Source organism: Lacerta agilis, chromosome 4 (genome assembly GCF_009819535.1).
Source record: "Lacerta agilis isolate rLacAgi1 chromosome 4, rLacAgi1.pri, whole genome shotgun sequence".
Lineage (NCBI taxonomy): Eukaryota > Metazoa > Chordata > Lepidosauria > Squamata > Lacertidae > Lacerta > Lacerta agilis.
Genome location: NC_046315.1, coordinates 32426452 through 32449115, shown reverse-complemented (window position 1 = coordinate 32449115; position 22664 = coordinate 32426452). Strand labels below are relative to the sequence as shown.

Below are 22664 nucleotides of genomic sequence, written 5' to 3'. Positions count from 1 at the left end.
TCAAATAAATTTCCATTTATTTTTCAATGCTACCACAGCTAAGGTCGTATTTACATACGTCTAGGTAATACCTGAATACAATGGTCATATTTGCAATTTACCAGAAAATGTTGGTGTCTTCTTGTCCAACAACTTTATAAAGCAGATATAATTCAATGTGCTGCCCTAGCATTCAGAAATTGTTCCTATTACAGCAACAGCAGCATGCTGCTGAACTCTCAGTTGCTTCAGGTCTGAGCTAGCCAGTGGGGGCTTAAGAAATTATTTTGCTTTACCAAGTATGGGCTACTGACACCTTGGACATAAGCATCTGTGGCTCTTTTGAAGCCAAGGGTGCTTGTGAATGATATAAACTTTCATGACCTCATCTTATAGGTAAGTATTGTGAGGGAAGTTCATTTGGCATCCACAGGCTGAAAGCCAATTCCCTTACTAGAATAGGGTAGTTAAGGAGTGAAGGTTACAACATGCACTGTCGCATTTTAATATTACTGGGCTCTTGAATAACTTCTGGAACTTATCACTGAATATTGAATAACAGGCAATAAATTTGTCACATTCATTTTTGTAGAAAAGCATGTTCTTGTGTCACTTTGGCTGAAACCATGCAACTCGAGAGCTAGAGAAAAGTTTAAGCAGTTAAAATCTTAAGGTAAAATCTTGATTTAATTCAAACTTACAATCAGTCAAACACTGGGTGGCTGAGATGCTATTAAGACACATCTTCCCACCAGTTTTTCTGTGCTTGCCTCCTGGAAAAATGTTGTGCAAACTGCTTGTGTGCCTTTCTTTGACCAGCCATTTTTTCATGCAACTTTGTTTTCTTCCATGTGTCAATTTGCTGCTTTGACCAGGAAGACACTTCCACAAAGCCTTCGTGTTTTCTTTGTGGAACAAACTGCAGAGCTTCCCTCCAATCCCCAGTATCTTTCAGAGTTAATAAGATGCGCATCATCTGATCCAGAGTGAGATTTTTGGCACCTTCCCCCCATTGCAAGCACCTATCCAAAGGAAGGCGTGCTGTTGCCAAGTCCAGCCGTTTTGCATTAGCAAGGGAGAGTCCAGTCTTCATTGATTTATCAACTATTGATCCAATTATATATATCTTATCATGCTCAAATGTTTTCATCACATTGGGAGAATCAGCAGTTAAGTAGACAAGTTGATCTTTTGGAAAGACTTCAACATAAGACTTTTCTGTCACAGTCACAAATAACCTGTCCCATGCTTCTCCGTAACGTTTGACAAATTCTTTGTGATACGGACTACCTGCTTTGAGATTACAATAATGCAAGTGAAATGGGTCCAAAGCTCTACGATTGGCCCCTTCACATTCCATCAGCTGTTTCACTGTATTCTCCATTTCTCTGCGTGACATATAATTTTCGTAGTTCATATCATACACCAGAGGCTGACCAAAGATCATAGATTGGGCTGCTCTCCAGTTGTACGCAGCATCCTGTGACCTAGCCCAAAGCTTAGGGAGAAATGTGTTTTCTAGCTCACCACCAGCATTTTCCTGAGTGTTTAGCATTCGTTCCTTCTTTGCTTCATTTCGTTTTTCTCTCTTTTCTCTTTCAGCTTTCTTCCTGTTTTCTTTTATAGCCAAGAATTTTAAGTACTTCCTTATGGAACTCTTGGTGGGACATTCAGTTAAAATCTTGAACTCTTCTTCACTAATATTTTCTGGAACAAGTCTGCCCGACAGTCTCCACATCTCAATAAGTTCCCTAGTAACCGCTAAAGAAGAATCTTCTTCACTCTGTGATGTTCTTTCAGTGGCTTCTTCTTGCTGTGCAGACCGCACTACATGTTTCCATCCATCCAAATCTAGTTTCTCAGTAGCACTTGGGGAGGAGTCCTTGTTCAACCAAGCCGACAAAACCAAAGTTCTACAAGTTATGACTCTGCTGGGCATTATTAAAAATAATCTCCTTTTTGTCCCATCTGATGCTGCTAATTGGAAGACAGATCTTCTAATAATATTAAATAGATGCATATTTTTAAAGTTTGTAATTGGAAATGTGATGTTCAACTGTTATCTGCAATCATACATAGAAAACAAAAGATAATTCAGTATTAGCAAGCTGAAGCTGCTCCTAACCTTAACTAGCTTAAAATACCATTAATATGTATACTGCTCACTTTGTATGTCAGTAAAAATATGCATTCTAGTCTTGCAAGGGAGAACTGATGAAGCTGTCTAAATGTGCTGTTCTGTAGCTCTTTTCCTAGAAGTAAACTCAATGGGACTTTCTTCAGGTTAAAGATTTAAAGGAGGGGTGGGGGAACCATGGCCAAAAGGCAGCCTTCTGAGTGTTTCTTCTGACCGACAGGACCCTTCCTATGCAATGCCACACCCCTCACTAGCCTTCCTTCATGCCCTGCTTGAGTGTAACTGGAATGTGTCACTAAACTGTAATAATGTCATTTACTTCCTGGAAGAGGAGGGGTATTATAGAAATGGCTGGTTTTTGGGTGGCTACAGTCCACTGCTCCACCCTCTTTTGCCTCTGACCCTGCCTTCCACTTGCACACAGCCCCTGGAAGTCTCCTCATAAGGGAATGCAACCCTAAAACTAAAACTATCTCCCAAGCCCTAATGAATAGGATTGTACTGTGAAAATTTAAGAGACTTTAGGCAACTGAAAATGCCAGTTGGAAAAATGAATGTGATACATATTGAGAAATAAAAGGCTGGACATAAAAGGAAGAGCTGGGGTGGGACAAAGCTGTGGGATTCTTCAAAGGGAGGGATACGTTTGTGTCATATGCAGAACTTATTGGAAAACTCAATGTATGGATTTAAGGAGGAGCATCAGAATTCCTCAGTTCAATAACCCTGCCCTCTATCATAGCTCCATGCACTGATATTTTAACAACAAATAACACTGAAGAACCAATAAAATTATCAGCCTTTCCTCCTTTCACCCTCATAGGCCCTTCACTTACATCAGCAACAAAGTTATTGTCCAATATCAAAGCATAATGCAAAAGTCTTCCTAACTGGGGAAAACAGGTTATGCACTTTACATCAGACATTTATTAAAAACTCAATATTTTGAAATGAAATGTTTATAAATTCATATGAGAAAATACATTCAAAATGCATTTTTAAAAAACCCAAATATTAATGTGGAAACAGCATGTACAAGACTTTTAAAAGAACTCATGTGAAAATCTCACAGACCAGAAACTTTTTTATATGCCCATCTTTAATTACAGTACATGAGCCCCAGTAATTTCAGTAAAGCTCTCAAATGAGCTCCATCTGCATTACCACCTTGATTCAAAATAACTTTATATATAACTAATTTTATTGCTGGTGGCCAAATTCAGTAAACACAATTTGCAGTCCTAAAAAGAGGACTAGGAGCAATTGGGCCTCGGGCCATAAATATCTATGAAATAAGAAGATTGGTTTTATAGAAATATTAAGTTACCTTTCCTTTTGTCAAGTATTCTGTTACTTGCTACTATGCTTTGAAGCCCACAGGTTCTGGAAGAAAACATAGGTTTGAGAATATTAAAACTGGTTTCCACATGGTTAAAGTGCTTTAAGAAATAAGAAGTTTGACGACTTTCCTCCATCAGTGATCAGCTACAGCATCATATGGAATTGTTCTTTAAGCTGCAAAGCTACATGTCATATAGAACTCTATTGAAGACTGCAGATAACTCTTTTAAGGGTCCCCCCCCCCCAGGTGAGTCTTCTCACGCCTGTGTTGTCCTTTATCAGGACACCTCCCTTTCGCCATCTACACCACTGGGGAAGAGAAACCGAAGAGCCATAGTTCAGTTGTGGAGCACTGTGCGGACAGTCCCATATTCAATCTCCAGGTAGGCCTTCCTGTTTGAAACCATAAGAGAGCTGCAGAAAATTCTGAAACGGACCGCTGATCTAGCTCAGTATAACGTAGCTTCCTGTGATCTTTTAACAAGGAAATCAGTTGTAAAAGGAGAAGCAGGAAAAAGAGGGAGCTATCTATTTCTCTATGGAATCAACATTCACTGCCTTGTGCACTTTTAAGACCCATCTTCCAGCTCCACACATTCGTTCAAGTGTCTTCCTCACAGCAGCCACAGTAAAGCACAACTAAATGCGCTTAAGCCCATTAGTTTCAACCAGATGGAGGCTACAAACCTATAGCATACAACAGGCATGGCCAAACTTGGTCCTCCAGATGTTTTGGGACTGCAACTCCCATCAACCCTAACAGGACCAGTGGTCAGGGATGATGGGAACTGTAGTTCCAAAACATCTGGAGGGCCAAGTTTGGCCATGTCTGACATACAGGCTTACCTAGGAGTAACTCTTAGCTGGACTCGAGGGGACTTACTTCTGAGTAGGTACACCCAGAAATCCAGCGTGCGCCAACGCAACTCTATATATTTGGAGGTCCGTAATTCCGTTCACATTCTGCTATCCCAGCACCACACCCGCTCAGAAAATATTTTCGGCGGCATCCTAAACAATCACCTCAAACAACTGAAGGTCCGCGCGCGCCACTCCTCCGCACATGCCCGGTCCGGCTCCAATCACCTTCCCGCCGGAAGTGGGTATGCGGATGCTCCCTCCCCCCTTCTCTCTCGAATGGTTCCGCTAACGTCTCTATTTCGGAAGGAGCTGAGCAATAGTTGCCACTGGTTGGCCGGCTTCCGAGCCAATCACGGGGCGCTGCAAGAAGAGTTGTGCGCATGCGCTCCGTATTGGTCGGTGGGCGCGCTGCTGCAGCTGGTCTGAGCCGCCCGCCTCGCTCAGTCGCCATGAGCTTCTTGCTGCCCAAACTCGGCAGCAAAAAGGAGGTGGATGAGGCAATCAAGAGCGTGGCCGAGAAAGTCCTGGTCCTCCGCTTTGGCAGAGATGAAGATCTTGTTTGCATGCAGCTGGACGATATTGTGAGCCAGTGGGAATTTGTTGTCTGGGACAACCAAGTCAGACATTTCCCCCCCCCCCACGCCCACCGCTGTGAATAAAACAAAAGAGGACATTTTACTGCCATAATTAATATGAAAGTATTCAATGTTAATAATAAGTAATTTAATAATAAATGTTTTATTACTAAATTTAGTAGCATCTGCGTACTTTGTGCTTTACAAAGAAGGGGTGCCATGCAGAGGCTTACAGTATAAAAGTGTAAAAAGGGAACCCGGGAGGGGAGGGGAAAGGAGGCGGGGGTAAAAATATCAGCCACTCTTTGGAAGACTTTTAAATTTTATTTTTACTGGTTTATTTTACTTTCCCCTTTAAAATATTTACATTACTTAGAACTGTATGGCAAGAGATAGTGTTGTTGGTATCCTGGTACTAACCCAGATTACCAACACTTCAGCCCTACTGATATTCTGACAGCACAAAGTTGTGCTGGTGTTGGCCCCAGAAGTAAACTTGACATTAGTTATCCCTTCATGTCATTCCCCCCCCCCCCGCAAAAAAAGAAAACCCCACATGCTCTGGTGCTTCAATTATCTATCTGTTATCAAAATGTGTTAAATTTAATTCAAGACCTTGCCCTCTTACATTGGGCAGTATAACTTTTTATAACTTTTTCTCTACAGCTTGCAAAAACATCTCATGACTTAAGTAAAATGGCTGCAATTTACTTGGTGGATGTAAACAAAGTGCCAGTGTACACCCAATATTTTGACATCAGCTATATTCCATCAACTGTCTTCTTTTTCAACGGGCAGCATATGAAAGTAGATTATGGGTAAGTTGGTTTTCATGTAACCCAAGTACGAGTTATTCTTGGTATGATATTTGTTTGTGACCGTTTGTGATGTTAGCAAGCGTCAACAATGCACAAAAGACCTAATAAATATTGTCAGATTTATCATAATATGACCAAGTCCTTATTTTATGTTCTGATTTTTACTCCATCCCTCTACATTACTGTAGAAAATAAAGTGTGGGTGCCACAAGACACTACTTTACCCTCAGTAATTTTAAACATTTCAGTAATTTTATACATCTATAGCCTTTCCCTAACCCTTGCGGACAAACACCGGGTGCTCCCTCGGCCTGAAAGCAAGATGAGCGCTGCAGCCCCATGGTCTCCTTTGACTAAGCTTAACCACACAGGGGTCCTTTACTTTTTACCTTTTAATGTTATTAATACAGGCTTCCAAGGTACTTGGTCATTAACTGATATTATTGATAAATATTTTACTGAATATTGTTTTGTATTATTACTGTGAACATAATTGGTATTTTTTTGTAAATGAAAAGTGGTATAGAAATATTTTAACAATAAAAGTAGTTATTTAACACTAAGGAGAGTGGCTGCTTAATTGCAACATAGATTTTTAAATGCATGTATCAAATGTACTACGGAAATTCCCATTACTGTGAATCAGGATCTCTATACCATTTCTAATGTGTACAGAAGTCATATCAAATCTAGAGTTGCAAAGGATTTACTCCTTAATTCCCAATGTATCTAGCTATATTTTACTCAGAGTAGACTCATTGAAATCAATAGACCTAAATTATTCGTGTCCATTAATGGGTTTGGTGTGAATATTGTTTTAACGTTGGATACAACCCTCAAGAGCCACAGTGAACGCAACAGCCACAGGCTCAGGTTGCTTTAAAGGGGGATGAGCCAAAGTTCAAGGAGAAAACAATTATAGCTGAATAAAACCATGTTCAGAAGAAGCCCGCCCTTGAAGCTGCTGCCTTGAATGCCTTGAAGCTGCTGCCTTGAATGCGTTTTTAAAAATGAATGTCTTGTGGGCTTCCTGGAACCATCTATCTGGAAAACAGAACGCTGGACTACATTGATCTTTGATCTGATCCAGCAAGGTTCATGTACATGCATTCTGTCACTTTAAAGCGGGGGCTGGGAACTTTGTTTAGCTGGAAGGTTGCAGTTTGTCATGGACAACCTCGTGGGCAGGGACAAGCACAAGTGGAAGTGAAGGATGCAGCCCTTACGTTTGTGCAAGAAGCTACATTTCAACCACGCAAAAACCAAAGGTTTCTATACCACATTTAACAGGATATATATATCCCTCTTAATCATCAAAGCCTGTAAGCCAGGGGTAGGGAGCCTCTGGCCCACCAGGCCTCTTTATTTGGTCAGCGAGGCTGTTTCGTGCAAAACTACCGGTATCCTGCCCACCTGTCAAAATTGGCCCATGGGAGTGGGCCCATAGGATTCCCCAGCCTGCTAAGTGATTTGCATTTCTCCATCCAGGTAAGCAAAATGCAACATCACAGTTAAGAACATGTTCCAGCCTGACCAAAGTACTTGAGGAAGTGTCTCAAAGCCTGAGGTAGAGTCTCAAAAAGCTACATTTGGCCCCTAAGCCAGAAGTTTCCCATCCCTGCTTTAAAGACTAGCAGATTTGTGGCATGAGTTTTTTTAGGGGTCAGACTTGGAACTATAACTATTTCAGAATTTAAGCTTGTATGTTGTTCCAGCTTTCATTTACTTTGTTCCCTTTTGCTTTCCTACTTAGATCTCCAGATCACACTAAATTTGTGGGAAGTTTCAAAACAAAACAAGACTTCATAGATTTGATTGAGGTGATTTACCGTGGAGCAATGCGTGGAAAACTAATCGTACGAAGCCCAATTGATCCAAAGAATATTCCCAAGTATGACCTTCTGTATCAAGGCATTTAATGCCACACTGGGAGAGGAGTGAAAGGTGGAATATGAACTGCTTGAAGCTGATGATTCCACATCTTCTCCAAACGTATGCCAATTGCATTTTGAAAGCAAATGGAAGAAAGGAGCTGAGACTAGTCTTTTGTACTCAGGATCATATTGGTCAGCCTTAGAGACAGACTTTCATTAATTCATTTTTCAATGGAATTGACTGGAATTGCTTAGGCTGCAACTTATTTAATTCTAATGTCAAAAAAGCTGCAGTAGAGTAATATGTTCTTGTTCTAAATAAATGCTTTTGGGCTACATAAGGATATAATTAACAAGAATTATTCTAGAGCTGCCATGTCCTTTAGAAGCATCCTGAAGAAAAGGTAAAAGTAATGACTGGGTTTTTATTCTGAAATGTTATAACTGCTCCCACTATCTGTCCTCACTTCCCAGCCATCAACTCAACACTACATCTTCATAAATATAAGGTATTTCTAGTTTCACAACCCAAAATGGGAAATTCTTTTTTGGAAAAGGATGGTGGGTGGGAACTTAAATGTTAAAATTAGTTTATTAAAAAAATAAATATTTTAAGATATTAAGAATTAAACTGAACTGTATTGTGTCAAAGTATGATGATGCAATAGGAAGGATCAATGAGTAAACCCATCTTTCAAGCAAAGTTTTCTAATTCTTTTTGCTATGCACTAAACTTTCCACTCACAATTGCAATGCATATATTCAGTGATTTATTCATTTTTTACTGCTGGTTCAGATTAAACACCAGACTTTTCAAAGGAAGGAAGGAAGGAAGTTTTCCCAGAAACAAGGAACGGTTGTTATATTAACATTCACATAAACTTTCAGAAATGGAAATGGGACAACAAATATTAGACTGGTAATGGTATGCTCAATATCTAAATAAAGTACTTTTACCTCAACAATAAGCTTTAGCATCGAAACTAGTACAAAACTTCTATTAGAAGAAAAAATGGGTATGAATAACAGATGCTTAACTTGTTTTCATTGATTTGCTCCTTGTTAGAATAGGTGAACGATTGCCCGGTTGTTTAGTGAAGACTTTCAGTGCACTCTTAAGATATTTGAAAATGGACTGTAGACTAGAGGAAGGAGCCAGGCTATAATTTTCAGTCCCTGTGGAGACTGTAGGGCAATCCACTTTCACCATAAAGCCTACTGACTTATCTAAAGGTTCACTGTGTGATACCCACTCTCGGCAATGTTTCCATATCCAGGCCTGCACCTGGGAAATGCCTTGTGTCTGGTGCGGTGTGTGGTGTGTGGAGTCAATAAGTGCAACAGCACCTACTTTGTTCATTACCTCCGAAGTTCTCTGCATGAGGAGGTCGATGAAAACCAAACCTCCATAGCCATGGGCAATGAAAGCCACCTTTTCTGCTGTGCTCTTTGAAATGAAATGGTCCCAAACGTAACTTGTATGCTCTTCAGGAGTACTGCTCTCTCTCTTTGGGACTGCCGAGGGTAATTGTAGTGGACATGTGGAGTCTTTTTTCTCAGAGAGGCTTAAGCATTCTTGTTCTGTCTTCAGTTCAATGAAGTTATCATTGGTATTTAAAACAATCACTCCCCAAGAGCACTGCAGAGCCTTTATGATGAATGGTATTTGAGATCCGTGTTGGAGGCCTTCACGAACTATGACTTTTTGTCCCCACTGACCTGCACGAAAAGGTCCCTTGTCTTGAAGGAGGACGACTAAAGTTGAGCAATTAGTTAATGCATTCTCACTCATGAAAAAAAAACTGCAAAGTTCATTGTCTGGAGCATCTGTTGGGATGTAAATCTTTTGCAGTTTGCATGTCTTTTCCAGGAGCTCAAAAACATACTGAGTAATTAAGTATCCAAGAAATTGATAATGTCGGTGATTGGCAGTATGTGAATTTTGATAATCATAAACAAAAGGTTCATTGGTATCCATATGCCTAAGCTCCCCATTTTTATTAAAGTCATACTTGAGAGTTTCTGGACATTCTGAACCATTTATTAGTTTTCTGAAGCTCAAATCTTCATTCATCTGTGACCACTACAAATAAAACAGATCATGACATAAACAAAAAAATAATACATTTCTTAAACTACATTCAAGTTTTTGTAAAAATACTGTAGAAAATCTTAAAATATTACTGTTCAGATGGGGATGGCAGTAAAAATAACTTTAACTTAAATCAGTGCAACTTAAAAAGTGACAAATATTTCTGTTTGTTGCATTTCTATCGTGTTCCATTTTCAACGTAGCACAGAATGATGAGAGGTTTATTAGATGTTTTAAAGTGCTGGTGAGGCCCAAACCCACTAAACTTCAGTGTAAAACTTTAGTAGATACCTTCAGAGCCTTCTCTGAACTGGGTAATTTTAGCCACCACTGTAGTAACAGATAAAAAATAGATCAGTTTAAACCCAGGATATATTTCTAGTGTAGTTCTACTTGACTTTTGCCAGTATCCAGTGAAGTAGTTCTATTGGTGCCAAGACTTCTGGCTGTGAAGCAGAATTTTCCCTCCATCTCCTCTCCCTTTATGCCCCCTGCACAGACACCTCTAAATACAGAACATACTTACATTCATGTTGCTTGAGAATAACAGCAAAGGCTTCTAGGTACCTCTGGATATTTTGCTTCAGAGATCTGTCTGAACAGAGACAACTATTAAGATGTTGTAGTTCAGGACTTATTGTTTCCTAATCAACTATAGCTATGGTGCCAAATGTAAGGGCAAACAATTTACAAACTCAGTTGTGTACCACATGCTAAAGATAGGCATGAAAATTGATAATGTGGGAAAGTGCTTTCTAAACTTTGTTGTCTTGAGGTTTCCTTGTTCTTTGCATTTCATCCAGTTCTTTAATTCAGTAAACACCATATTGAATTCTTAAATTGCTCCCAAGTTAAAACTGCCATATGTGTCCTATATGGCCAAAACACATACAACATTACACCTATGCAATCCACACAACTTCAAATCTTCACTATGTAGAATATTGTATGCCTACTCCTTATGAATGTGATGTATGAAACTAACCTTGATACCTCTAGGGGGTTGTAAACCTACAGATGCCCACAATACACATCTAAACATCTACTTGTGCTTCGCAATTTCTACTCTTCAACAGAAGTTATTTTCAAAGAAGCATTATAGGACTGCACCCTTATTTATTTATATTAAGAAAATTACATGCAGAAAGATATAACCAAAATCATACACACACACGCAGAAGAGGAAGCAGCAAACTCAGGTTTCCAATTTTATGGAACTCCCAGATAAGCATAGACCAGTCCCTGCCTTTCCTGCTCCCTCCTCCCTCTCAGGAGCCTCCTGGCTATTAGACCAGTCCTAACTTATCAAGACCTTGAGAAAACCAAACATGGGGTAACTCCTTCACACCTTCTTATAATTCAGGCCCCTTATCTGTTACATTCCTTTGGCAAGCACAGAAAGGAAAGGCCATTAGGTGGCTATACATCACTTCTTGTTTACTCTTGTCCTCTTCGTGACCCCATGGACCAGAGCACGCCAGGCACTCCTGTCTTCCACTGCCTCCCACAGTTTGGTCACTCATGTTGGTAGCTTCAAGAACACTGTCCAACCATCTTGTCCTCTGTCATCCCCTTCTCCTTGTGCCCTCCATCTTTCCCAACATCAGGGTCTTTTCCAGGGAGTCTTCTCTTCTCATGAGGTGGCCAAAGTATTGGAGGCTCAGCTTCAGGATCTGTCCTTCCAGTGAGCACTCAGGGCTGCTTTCCTTCAGAATGGATAGGTCTGATCTTCTTGCAGTCCATGGGACTCTCCAGAGTCTCCTCCAGCACCATTATTCAAAAGCATCAATTCTCCGGCGATCAGGCTTCTTTATGGTCCAGCTCTCACTTCTGTACATTACTACTGGGAAAACCATAGCTTTAACTATACGGACCTTTGTCGGCAAGGTGATGTCTTTGCTTTTTAAGATGCTGTCTAGGTTTGTCATTGCTTTTCTCCCAAGAAGCAGGCGTCTTCTAATTTCGTGACTGCTGTCACCATCTGCAGTGATCATGGAGCCCAAGAAAGTAAAATCTCTCACTGCCTCCATTTCTTCCCCTTCTATTTGCCAGGAGGTGATGGGACCAGTGGCCATGACCTTAGTTTTTTTGATGTTGAGCTTCAGACCATATTTTGCGCTCTCCTCTTTCACCCTCATTAAAAGGTTCTTTAATTCCTCACTTTCTGCCATCAAGGTTGTGTCATCAGCATATCTGAGGTTGTTGATATTTCTTCTGGCAATCTTAATTCCGGCTTGGGGTTGTTGTAAGAAATTAAGGTCTTACATATATATATAATAAATGTTCATAAATGTACCAAGGAAACAAGGCCACATGTCTGAAGCAGCAGGCCTGACACCATTTTTTTGACTCCCAGCTGACCAAGTGTTTTCTCTGCAAGGAGGGAGGAGGTGAGCAGCCCTCTGTCTGAGTGCCAGATGATGGGCCATTAGCCTCGCATTAGCCCTACCAGTCAAGGAGAGATGGCACAGGTGTGAGAACTCTCAGGTTACCTCCTCTGACCCTCCCAATTTGTGGTGTAGGTCTGATGTATCTGAGGGATGGGCTTTGGGCTGCAGCTCTTCTGTGATGTATGTGTGAGGTTTTTGGGGGTGGGGCGGACTCCAAGGGGGGATTTTTTGAAATGTCTTTTTAAGGACAGGCAGCCCTTTGTTTGAGGTTCTTCCTTGCTCACCTGTGTGTGAGGAAGGTACCCTGTTGCAACAGAACAATAAAGATCAAGCTTACTAGCTTGCTTCTAATTATTCTCTGGTTGGCCTGTTTTTTACTCCTACCAATGGAGAACCTGCAAAGCACTTTACAAGGGCTCTTGTGTACCCCATAAGGGAATAAGGGCAGATTTTTCTTATAATAGGATTCATCCAGTCCAGCCTTTCGCATGATGAATTCTGCATATGTTAAATAAGCAGGAAGACAATATACAGCCTTGTCGTACTCCTTTCCCAATTTTGAACCAATCAGTTATTCCATCATTTACAGGAATTAATTAAGAAACAAAGCAGGGACTGAATTACTTCAAGCACTTGATGGATTGCAGGATACAAAAACATGGAGGAGCTTCAAAGGGTATCTGAAAACTTTCGAATAATTTCCTTTGGCACACATCAAAAAGCAGGCAATATCTTTCAGCAAGCTTTTCTGGTTACAGAAGCAAATGGCATTAGTTATGTTACATACAAACAGACTAGAAATAAAGTTCTAAGATTCTACACCCTCTCTGTTGAATTTTTGGTGACTACTTAAGACATTTTTTTTTATCCCAGCAGACAGTTTAACCATATTCTAATTTTATAGTTTTAACTGATTTTTATATCGCTTGTATTCAGTTACTTTTACACCCTTTAGAGATTATTGTAATTACGTAGTATATAAATTATCAACAAAAAAACCCCACAAGATGCACAGGTGTTATGAGAAAAAAAAAACCTGACCAACCAGAGTACTTATAACAGTAATCTCCTGATTCACGCCAAGTTGTTTCTGGAGACAGAAGTGAAGCTTTTAATATTGCCGGGATTGGGCACAACTGTGTCTACACCTCCAAGCAGAAAGAAAGTTTTAAGCCAAGTCTTATGAACAATACTGTAGTTGAAATGGGTGAGAGTATATCTTTAGGAAGAGAAAATGAAAGGGAAACATGATAGCCGTTAGAGCTGACTGCTTAACTGGCACAAGAGGGCAAGCAAAAGGAAACGAGTGGCTGGAACCCAGCCCAGAAGGACCGCGCACTACAGGTCCTTGCAGGTCGTCACTTAATCTCTCATACAGTATTCCGTTTTTTCCCAAGGGGCAAACCAGTAAACCTTTTCTCCCTTCGCTTGCGCGACACCCACTGTGTGAAAAGGCAGGCAAGGGCGCTGCAAAGCTCACTCAAGAGTGGCTTAGTATTTTTCTTCCTTTAAATTAACCAACACAACCACCCCACATGTTAACTTTTTTCAGCTTTGTTTTCCTGTTGCAGTTTGGAAACAAGACCATGAAGGGATTTTTTTTGGGGGGGGGGGTGCATGCGAGGGGAGGGCCTCCTCAGCTAGCCCCGGAAAGGCAAACTGGGCCGGAGAAAGGCCCGAAAGCCGAGGAGGCTGATGCGCAACGCCCGGCACGTAAACGCCTGGCTCGCCTTCCCCACCGAAGAGAAAGCGGCGGGGCGGCGCCTGTGCCGGAAGTGCGCAGGGGAGGCCAAGCGGCTCCCGGCGCCACTCCGGATCAACAAAGCCGAGCGCGCTCGGAGGGGTAGCGTGGCCTTTTCGTGGCCAGGTGAGAGGAGAGAGTGGGGTCGGTGAAGGGGCCGTACCTACCCCGGGTTTGTTTTCTTTTCCCCGGAACACGCCCGGATCCGCTTCCTTTTTGAGGGATGCTGGTCCTGCGGTCGTGATTGCATTTTAAATACTCCCAGGCACCATAAATAATGTGATGTTTGTCCCATCAGAGGCGAGCGACTGGGTGGGATGGATGGGGGGGGGGGCTCATCTGTGTTTGTTGATGGGGGTTGACGGCGCAGCCCTTTGGCCAGTGGGTCTTTCTTACTCCCATGTAAACGCGTTTAGGATTGCAGTCTCAGTCCCTGTGCATGCTTGCTCGGAAGCAAGCCGTGCTGCTTTCGGTTGTCGTCCACGTCCTAGTTAAACGTATACAGGGGGTTGTAAATCCCCAGGTTTGTTGTATTATGCGTATCACGAAGAGTCGGACACGACTAAACGACTAAACAATAACAACAATGAAGCCCTTGCCCACATGTCTTCTTTCTGTAAGACATGTCCTTGTTGCTGCAGCAGCGAAAACAACCCAGAGCCTTTTATTGCCTTGGAAATTAACGGATCTTTATGCCATCAGCATTTGGGGGCTAGGGCCATTTCATCAGATGCATGGTGTGTTATCCCCAGTCACTGATAATAATTTGTTGTTCAGTCGTTTCCGACTCTTCGTGACCCCATGGACCAGAGCACGCCAGGCAAGCCTATCTTTCACTGCCTCCCACAGTTTGGCCAAACTCATGCTAGTCGCTTCGAGAACACTGTCCAACCATCTCAACTTCAGGATCTGTCCTTCCAGTGAGCACTCAGGGCTGATTTCTTTAAGGACGGATAAATTTGGTCTTTTTGAAGTCCATGGGACTCTCAAGAGTCTCCTCCAGGACCATAATTCAAAAGCATCAATTCTTCGGCGATCAGTCTTCTTTATGGTCCAGCTCTCACTTCCATACATTTCTACTGGGAAAACCATAGCTTTAACTATACAGACCTTTGTCAGCAAGGTGATGTCTCTGCTTTTTAAGATGCTGTCTAGTTTTGTCATTGCTTTCCTCCCAAGAAGCAGGCGTCTTTTAATTTCGTGACCCAAGAAAGTAAAATCTCTCACTGCCTCCATTTCTTCCCCTTCTATTTGCCAGGAGGTGATGGGACCAGTGGCCATGACCTTAGTTTTTTGATGTTGAGTTTCAGACCATATTTTGCGCTCTCCTCTTTCACCCTCATTAAAAGGTTCTTTAATTCCTCCTCACTTTCTGCCATCAAGGTTGTGTCATCAGCATATCTAAGGTTGTTGATATTTATTCCAGCAATCTTAATTCCGGCTTGGGATTCATCCAGTCCAGCCTTTCACATGATGAATTCTGCATATAAGTTAAATAAGCAGGGAGACAATATACAGCCTTGTCGTACTCCTTTCCCAATTTCAAACCAATCAGTTGTTCCATATCCAGTTCTAACTGTAGCTTCTTGTCCCACATAGAGATTTCTCAGGAGACAAATGAGGTGATCCGGCACTCCCATTTCTTTAAGAACTTGCCATAGTTTGCTGTGGTCGACACAGTCAAACGCTTTTGCGTAGTCAATGAAGCAGAAGTAGATGTTTTTCTGGAACTCTCTAGCTTTCTCCATAATCCAGCGCATGTTTGCAATTTGGTCTCTGGTTCCCTCTGCCCCTTCAAAATCCAGCTTGCACTTCTGGGAGTTCTCGGTCCACATACTGATAATAATAGGAATAGATAAAATACTATAAACATTGAGGCAGTGCAAAAGATGCAGTCTAGATGTACAGATGTTTTTTTTGCAAGGTTCAAGTTCACAAAAAGACAATGATTTAGCAGATGAAGCTTTTCTTATTACAGTACCAGTTACAGGTGGGTAGCCGTGTTGGTCTGCCATAGTCAAAACAAAATCGAAAATTCTTTCTAGTAGCACCTTAGAGACCAACTGAGTTTGTTCAGGAATCACAGGACAGAGAAACCAGTAGGAGAACACTTCAATCTCCCAGGACATTCTATAAAAGATCTCAAAGTAGCTGTCTTAATACAAAGAAATTTCAGAAACAGACTGGAAAGAGAAGTGGCTGAATTGCAACTAATCACCAAACTTAAAACCATGGAGAAACCTGGTTTGAACAAAGACATTGGATTCTTATCTCATTATACATAAAAAAGCCATCTTTAGCCATCTCACCCCTTGCCTTTCCCTGCAAGACTAATTGCAGCCGTTTAGAGTCGTAAACAGGTTTTCCACACTTATCAGCCTATCACCCATTCCCACCACCCTTCTGAGTAATACCCCTCCCCACTCCCCCACTATATTTAAGGATCTGGTGACTTCTGTTTCAGTGTATCTGAAGAAGTGTGCATGCACACGAAAGCTCATACCAGGAACAAACTTATTACAGTACTTCATCTCCAGACCAAGAAAAGGTTTGACTGGCATTTTGGCATGTCAAGCAGCTAGCTGTTAATTACAAAAGTCTTGCCAAAAGAAAGGTGAGAATCTTGTTGTCAGGTGATTTTTAGAGAGCAACTTTTTTTTACAGTGACATGCAGCTTTTTGGTTTTTGTTTTCCCCCAAATGTTCATTGATAATTGTATTGTGTTCTTGTTGCTGGCTTGTTGTTGATCGGTTAATATCTCTCCTTCACACACATGTATGTGTTATAGGGGGAGGTGTATCATTTTTACTCTCGCAATTAGAAATGCAACACTAATAGTTAACTAGCATTAACTATCCCAGGCCTGGGCGGTCTGTGTGTGTGTGTGTGTGTGTGTGTGTGTGTGTGTCTCAAACGTGGCTCCTTCCAGACATCACTCTGACTGGCCTTCAGAACACTTACTCGGCTGCATGCCAGCTGGTTCTGCTTTGCACATTTGCACATTTTTGCTTGGTTGGGATGTGACCTTGAACTCTGATAATGCCTCTTGCTTAACTGGATGAAGGACAGGGAGAGAGGTATGTGCGTATGTGTAGGAACTTGCTTCCTTTACAGACATAACATTTACACTTGTTGCTCTGTCTGGTCAGCCCACCGCTGGCCTCTGAAGGTTCCCCAGGAGGGAATGTGGCTGTCACGCTAAAAAAAGGTTCCCCAACCCTGCTGTAGATGATGTCTCACACTATCACTTAACCAGCATCTCTTGCCAAACCAAGCCTTGTGGACCACTACATTTCAGCCCACAAGGAGATATGCCAGGCATAGGCAAACTCGGTCCTTCAGATGTTTTGGGACTATAATTCCCATCATCCCTGACCACTAGTCCTGTTAGCTAGGGAACATGGGGGTTGTAGTCCAAAAACATCTGGAGGGCCAAGTTTGCCTATGTCTGAGATATGCTAACATTACTAGTGATTCACTGAGTGTGCACCAATTATAAAGAGGAGCACAACTCAAGATCCAGACAGAACACAGTACCTATTTGATCTGGGCTATTGATGTTGTAGTCAAATCTGCCAAAAGCCACTCAGAGATTTGAACCCGATGGGTCTATTTTAGACCCATTTGCACATAATGCTCAGTATAGCTCAGGGGTTGTCGACCTGGTCCCTACCGCCCACTTGTGGGCATTTCAGGATTCTAGGTGGGCGGTAGAGGGTTCTACGGGACAAGCTGAATCCTCCTTCCATTGAGCACTGGTGGGCGGTAAGGAAATTTTACCATCAAGAAAGATTCATTAGTGGGCGGTAGGTATAAAAAGGTTGACTACCCCGGTATAGCTAGTGCAGAAAGGGGTATGGAATAGAGGGGGGAAAGGAAGGAACATGCCCGGAGGAGGAGGAAGAGGGAGGAATATGCCAGTCAATGGGGCATTTTAAGTTTCCTCTCCATGGCACCATTACCTTTGTACAAGGCTTGTGTCAGAATTGTTTTAATAACCTAAATCTGTGATGCAGAAGATGCCGTGCAAATTAGACCTTTTTCTTTCGAAGTAGCGCTTAGCATAGAAAGGCTCCCCCCCACTTGTTCCTTTATAGATGCTTCTTGATTGGTGGATGTTCTGTTTTCCAATCAACTTGGAACTTGCCGAATGAAACGGCACAGACCAGCTTTTTATCAGTTAATGTCCTTGCAATAGCAGAAATGAAAATAATGGGCATGTAGTTAATGCCTCCTCATGATTTGATGTCCTTGTGCTCAGCAGTTGCCTTGGAGCTGTATACAGATTTTGGAGAAAGCAATCACCAGAGAAGCATTTTTATTCACCCAGGATGTGCCTACTTTAACATCTGGGAAATATGCATTGCCTCCTGATGATACTTTAATTAGCTACTTTTGGAAATGCTGATTATAACATGATTCACAACACTACTTTCTGTCTGCCTTGTACAGCAGCAACTATGGAGGGACATGGAAAAAATTCATCATCAGGTCAGCCTAAAGTAAGTTGTCCTTGATCTACATCCATTATTTTGGGAGTGTAGCTCATAATATTTGGTAGCTTTTCTAAAATGTCACCATTTGGATCGGAATAACATTAATATTTACAAATGTATGACACATTCTTAGAAATGAAAAATACATGAGCATAACTACAATGGCCGCAAGATTGATCTGTTTGGCAAATTAAAACTCTTATGTCTAATTAATATTGCTTTTATTTACGTAACATTGATATATGTTTGTGCTATTACTGCATTATACATGGGGCTGCATCTGAAGACATTTGGAAACTTCAGCTAGTGCATAATTTGGTGGTCAGGTTTGTCACCTGGACAAGATGGTGTGAACATATTTAGTTTCCTGGCCCAATTCACAGTGCTGGTTTAGACTTATAAAGCCTTAAATGGCTCTCACATGAACCAACCCGGACCTTGTGATCATCATCTGAGCCCCTTCTTGTGTCTCCTCCATGAAGAGGGTGGCGGTACAAGAGTGGGCCTTTTCTGCGGTGGCTCCCTGTTTGTGGAGTGCTTGCCTGGTGCCTTCTCTACCCATCTAGGCATCAGGTGAATATGTTTCTCTATGACTAGGCCTGATTAACATTCTATGGTCTGTTAAATATGTTTGTGGGGGAGGGGTTATTGGTTTTTGTTGTATTGCGTATTTTTTGTTCTCATTTTATATTTTTATGTCGTGAATTGCCCTGTGATCTTTGGGTGAAGGGCAGTATACAAATTTAATTGTTGTTGTTGTTGTTGTTAAATGCTGCTGAGCATGCTGTCTTTAACAGTATTCAAAATAAAAGCAAACTAAAACCAGACCAGTCTGCAGAGTTCACAGATACGTAGCCTTACTTGTTGCCATCTTCACTGGAAGTCTCACAAGTTCAGTGCCCAGAATTCCAAATGCAAATATCCTAATTTACTAGTTTCTGTACCTCAGTTCCTTTTTCCTTTAACGTTAGTGTGTGGAGTTCAGTCCCCCCCCCCATTCTTTTGGTGCAAAAAAATGCAAATGCAATGTTTCATTCCAGTATCGAATACCAAAGAAGAAATCCTCACAGTCAGATGATGTCCATGTTCAGTCCCCACTGTCAAGACTTTCCCACCCGTGGGATCGCACATTGCAAGAGGTAAACAGAAGTTTTTGGTTTTTTTGCACTGCTTTGAAGGGCATGGGAAGAGCTATTTTAGGGCAAGCATTATTCATGTTTTGAAAATTAAATATTCTATAATTATTTAAAGATCTAGTTTTGCAATTTATGCCTGCGAATGATAAATAACACATTGAGCGGACACTTTATGAAAAATGAAGAGGGAAGAAACTATACTTAACACCTTTCATTTGTTCATTTTGGCTGCAGTTTTCTGTGCAATAAAAGCAAGATACGGAGGAGGGGTCTCTCATAAGAAGCACTTGTGTCCTCTCCTCCCCACGTGCTTGTTGCAAGGACACTGCATCTCACAAGCCCATCTATTTAAACGGGCAGGTCTAAGGCAGAGGGACAGACAGATATCTCATACACACCCCTTTCTCTCTCTCTCTCTCTGTCACTCAGACAGACAAAAAGGCAGCAAGTGTCCAGGGAGAAAGAGAACGTCTCTGTGCTATGTACTGAAAGGGGGCTTCCTTTCTCAGTGTACACCACAGAAAGGCAGTAAACTGCCCTTGTGAAAAAAAGCAAACTCTTTATTCATGGGCAACTTGATAGCAGGCCTCAGTCATGCTTCCTCTTCCCTGTTGCTGAGCTGTTCCCTACTTGTGGCGGTGGAAAATTGTACGGGGGAAACCTCCCCACCCTGCAATCTTGTCCCCCCTCTGTGCCATTCTCAGCTGATCAGAGGGAACCAGCAGGACAAAAGGGGCCTGAGAGAGGGGGTGGCATGGGGAGAGGCCTGCTAGCTGCATCCAGCCCATGGACTGGAGGATGCCTTGGCTCATCCAGCAGCCTGCTCCTCCTCACATGCATGACTTTGCTTCTGCTGGGAGCGTCTGTGCACTGAAGGCTTGACTAAGGAACCTACTGCTATGCTATAAGGAGAGGTGGGAGAGGCCTCCACTTAGAGCAGAGGTGGGGAACCTGTGGTCTTCCAGAGTTACAGGTCTCCCATCAACCCCACAGAGTATGACCATTGGTCAGAGGTGATGGAAGTTAACAGTCCAGCAATATCTGGAGGGTCACAGTTTTCCAATCCTTTATTGAGAAGGGCAGGTTTGCCAAGCCTCCAAATGTTTTTGCTCAGTGGTGGTGCACTAAGCACAGAGACCTGGTGGGAGAAGGGAGGCTATCCTTAAAAGAGATCATTCTGCGCCTAGCACTATGCATGCAAGGTCTGAGATCACAGCCTTTGGCTACACGTGCAGATGGCTAGTTTTCAGGGATGCAATATGCCAAATCGCACATAATTGGAACCCATTGAAAAAGCCTGCAAATACCCTGCTCCACCCCTGCCCCAATTCCATCCTTTCAGAGATGTTTCAGTGACGTCTTTATTATGTTTCCATGTCACTTCCTAGTTTGGAGCGATTTGTGTTTACATTTGTGTTTGTGCACATATATTGAAAGTGTGTAGGTGGGGGGGGGGATGCTGCTGCCTGTATAGCATTCCATTTCCATAATTTCAATACATTTGTGGGACACGGAGCAGATTGAATTACTTGTTATAATAGCAGGTTAAGAGAGTTAGGAGTTCCATTCACTGGGTTCATTTACTGAACGCTTGTGCAGCCCTTTGGGTACAGTCTAAGGATTGAGAAGGACCACAGACTCAAGACAGTAACTGAAATAAACGAAATTGTTTAGGAATCTGCTTTATATTGCGTCCGACCATTGGTCCATCTAGCCCATTATTGTCAATACTTGCTGGCAGTGGCTTTCCTTCATTTTTTTCTGTCCTCTTTTCACACCTCCCCCCCCCCCTTGTTCAAACACCCTGCTGCCTGGCGCTTAATTTCAGTGGACATCAAGGTCTAAAAATAACAATTTTAACGCAAACTGGAGAAGAAAAAGACCTTTTGAGAAACGTTACATCGATGATGAAGGACCAGCATTTGGGTAAGTGGAGGATGCTTCAGAACTCAAGGCCACAGTGCTGATTATTTTGGGTACTGCAAGCCTATGATGTAGAGCAGCAATGTTTAGCTAATTAAACAGTTAGATTGATCAATGAAGAAAAAAAATTAAATAGTGCTCCTGATTAATTGGGTAGTAGGTTTTTAATTTTTTGTAAATTATCAAAGCTGGATGGCAAGTGCCTTCCTAGAAAAATTCTGTTTTCTTTCACATAGGAGTGAGTATATTTTCTAAAGTGATTCCTGCTATGGTACTGTGTGTACGATCTAGAAACAAAGAAAAAGAAAGAGAGTTTTTATTCATATGCAAATGTATGCAGATTTAATCTAGTAGAATGTAGTTGAATCCTGTATGTGTCTGCTCAGAAGAGTTCATTGGGACTTAACTTCCAGGGAAGTGGAATTGCAGCCTACAAGTCATATGATTGTTCAAGCATTTTTAATCAGAAGACAGCCTGACTAGGAAGCCATAGTCTTCAAAGTTGAATTTTTAGGGGATTTAGGTTTCTAACCTCACCAATCTTGAGGTGAGCAATATTAAAAATAAGCAATGAAACCAGCAAAATATAAAATTGTCTATACCACAACAAAAATATTCATAGAAGTTTAATCTCCACCAGTTTGGATTTGGATGCCAGTACAAAGAAACAAATCTTGCAACACTTATGGGAAATTATTTGGCTCCCTTTGATGAATCTCCAAGAGGAGAGTGCCATGACTGTATGCCATTGCACTGAGAGTGCTTCTCTGTTTGCTCTCAAGGCAAGAGGTGACTTCTAATTTATATTTAATTTATAATTTATACATGAGATTAAACTCATGGGAGATAGATTATTACAATAACTAATACTGACATACATTCATAGTCAAGTTATTTGTAAGTTGTGTTTGTAACGATTCACACAACCTTGAATGTTATAAACTTTTAATGGCTTGTTGCACATCTAAAACCTCAATACCAAGCATATTTACATGGATATCCAAATGATTTTCAGGTGAGCTTCCACATATACATGGTCTAAGCATAAATATAAGTTCTATGTATTGCTTAGACAGACCCGTAACCATTTATATGACAGTAAAAATGATTATTCCATATTATAATATAGAATGCAATGAAAATATTATACCAATTATTAGACCATAATGGGTGGAAGCAGATGCCTGGTCCTGCTATTTGCTAAAGGATTATTCCAGGTTTTCTGTTATTTCTCTTACGTATTGTTATAAGAATATTTCTTGTCTCTCTTAGTAAAATCAGTCTGATGGTTGGACACCTCA

General features: G+C 41.6%; 4 protein-coding genes across 5 annotated transcripts in view; 2 read left to right on the top strand and 2 right to left on the bottom strand.

Annotated features, from left to right (window-relative positions):
- Window positions 1-4584, bottom strand: TRMT10C (tRNA methyltransferase 10C, mitochondrial RNase P subunit). 2 transcript variants are annotated; one of them, XM_033146656.1, is made up of 3 exons: window positions 4481-4584; window positions 3444-3499; window positions 1-2042 (listed from the first exon to the last, which is right to left on the bottom strand). In XM_033146656.1, exon 3 carries the CDS (start codon window positions 1997-1999, stop codon window positions 713-715), a length of 1287 nt encoding a protein of 428 aa, XP_033002547.1. In that variant the 5' UTR covers window positions 2000-2042; window positions 3444-3499; window positions 4481-4584; the 3' UTR covers window positions 1-712. The 2 variants fall into 2 exon arrangements, with proteins under 2 accessions (XP_033002547.1, XP_033002548.1); XM_033146657.1 differs by lacking the exon at window positions 4481-4584 and adding an exon at window positions 4341-4455.
- A 136-nt stretch (window positions 4585-4720) lies between these two features.
- Window positions 4721-8288, top strand: TXNL4B (thioredoxin like 4B). Its single transcript, XM_033146660.1, has 3 exons — window positions 4721-4899; window positions 5560-5711; window positions 7465-8288. Exons 1-3 carry the CDS (start codon window positions 4768-4770, stop codon window positions 7628-7630), a joined length of 450 nt encoding a protein of 149 aa, XP_033002551.1. The 5' UTR covers window positions 4721-4767; the 3' UTR covers window positions 7631-8288.
- Window positions 8289-8393: 105 nt separating this feature from the next.
- On the bottom strand, window positions 8394-10880 carry LOC117045529 (putative protein FAM172B). The gene is made up of 2 exons (XM_033146658.1): window positions 10204-10880; window positions 8394-9668 (listed from the first exon to the last, which is right to left on the bottom strand). The coding sequence occupies exons 1-2, from the start codon at window positions 10207-10209 to the stop codon at window positions 8619-8621; spliced, it is 1056 nt and encodes a 351-aa protein (XP_033002549.1). The 5' UTR covers window positions 10210-10880; the 3' UTR covers window positions 8394-8618.
- A 2934-nt stretch (window positions 10881-13814) lies between these two features.
- Window positions 13815-22664, top strand: part of SENP7 (SUMO specific peptidase 7) — a 34571-nt gene continuing 25721 nt past the window's right edge. The window contains exons 1-4 of the mRNA XM_033146655.1: window positions 13815-13934; window positions 18261-18310; window positions 19345-19443; window positions 21269-21366. Coding sequence (XP_033002546.1) covers window positions 18269-18310; window positions 19345-19443; window positions 21269-21366 — 239 coding nt within the window. The 5' untranslated portion in view covers window positions 13815-13934; window positions 18261-18268. The remainder of the gene's footprint in view (window positions 13935-18260; window positions 18311-19344; window positions 19444-21268; window positions 21367-22664) is intronic.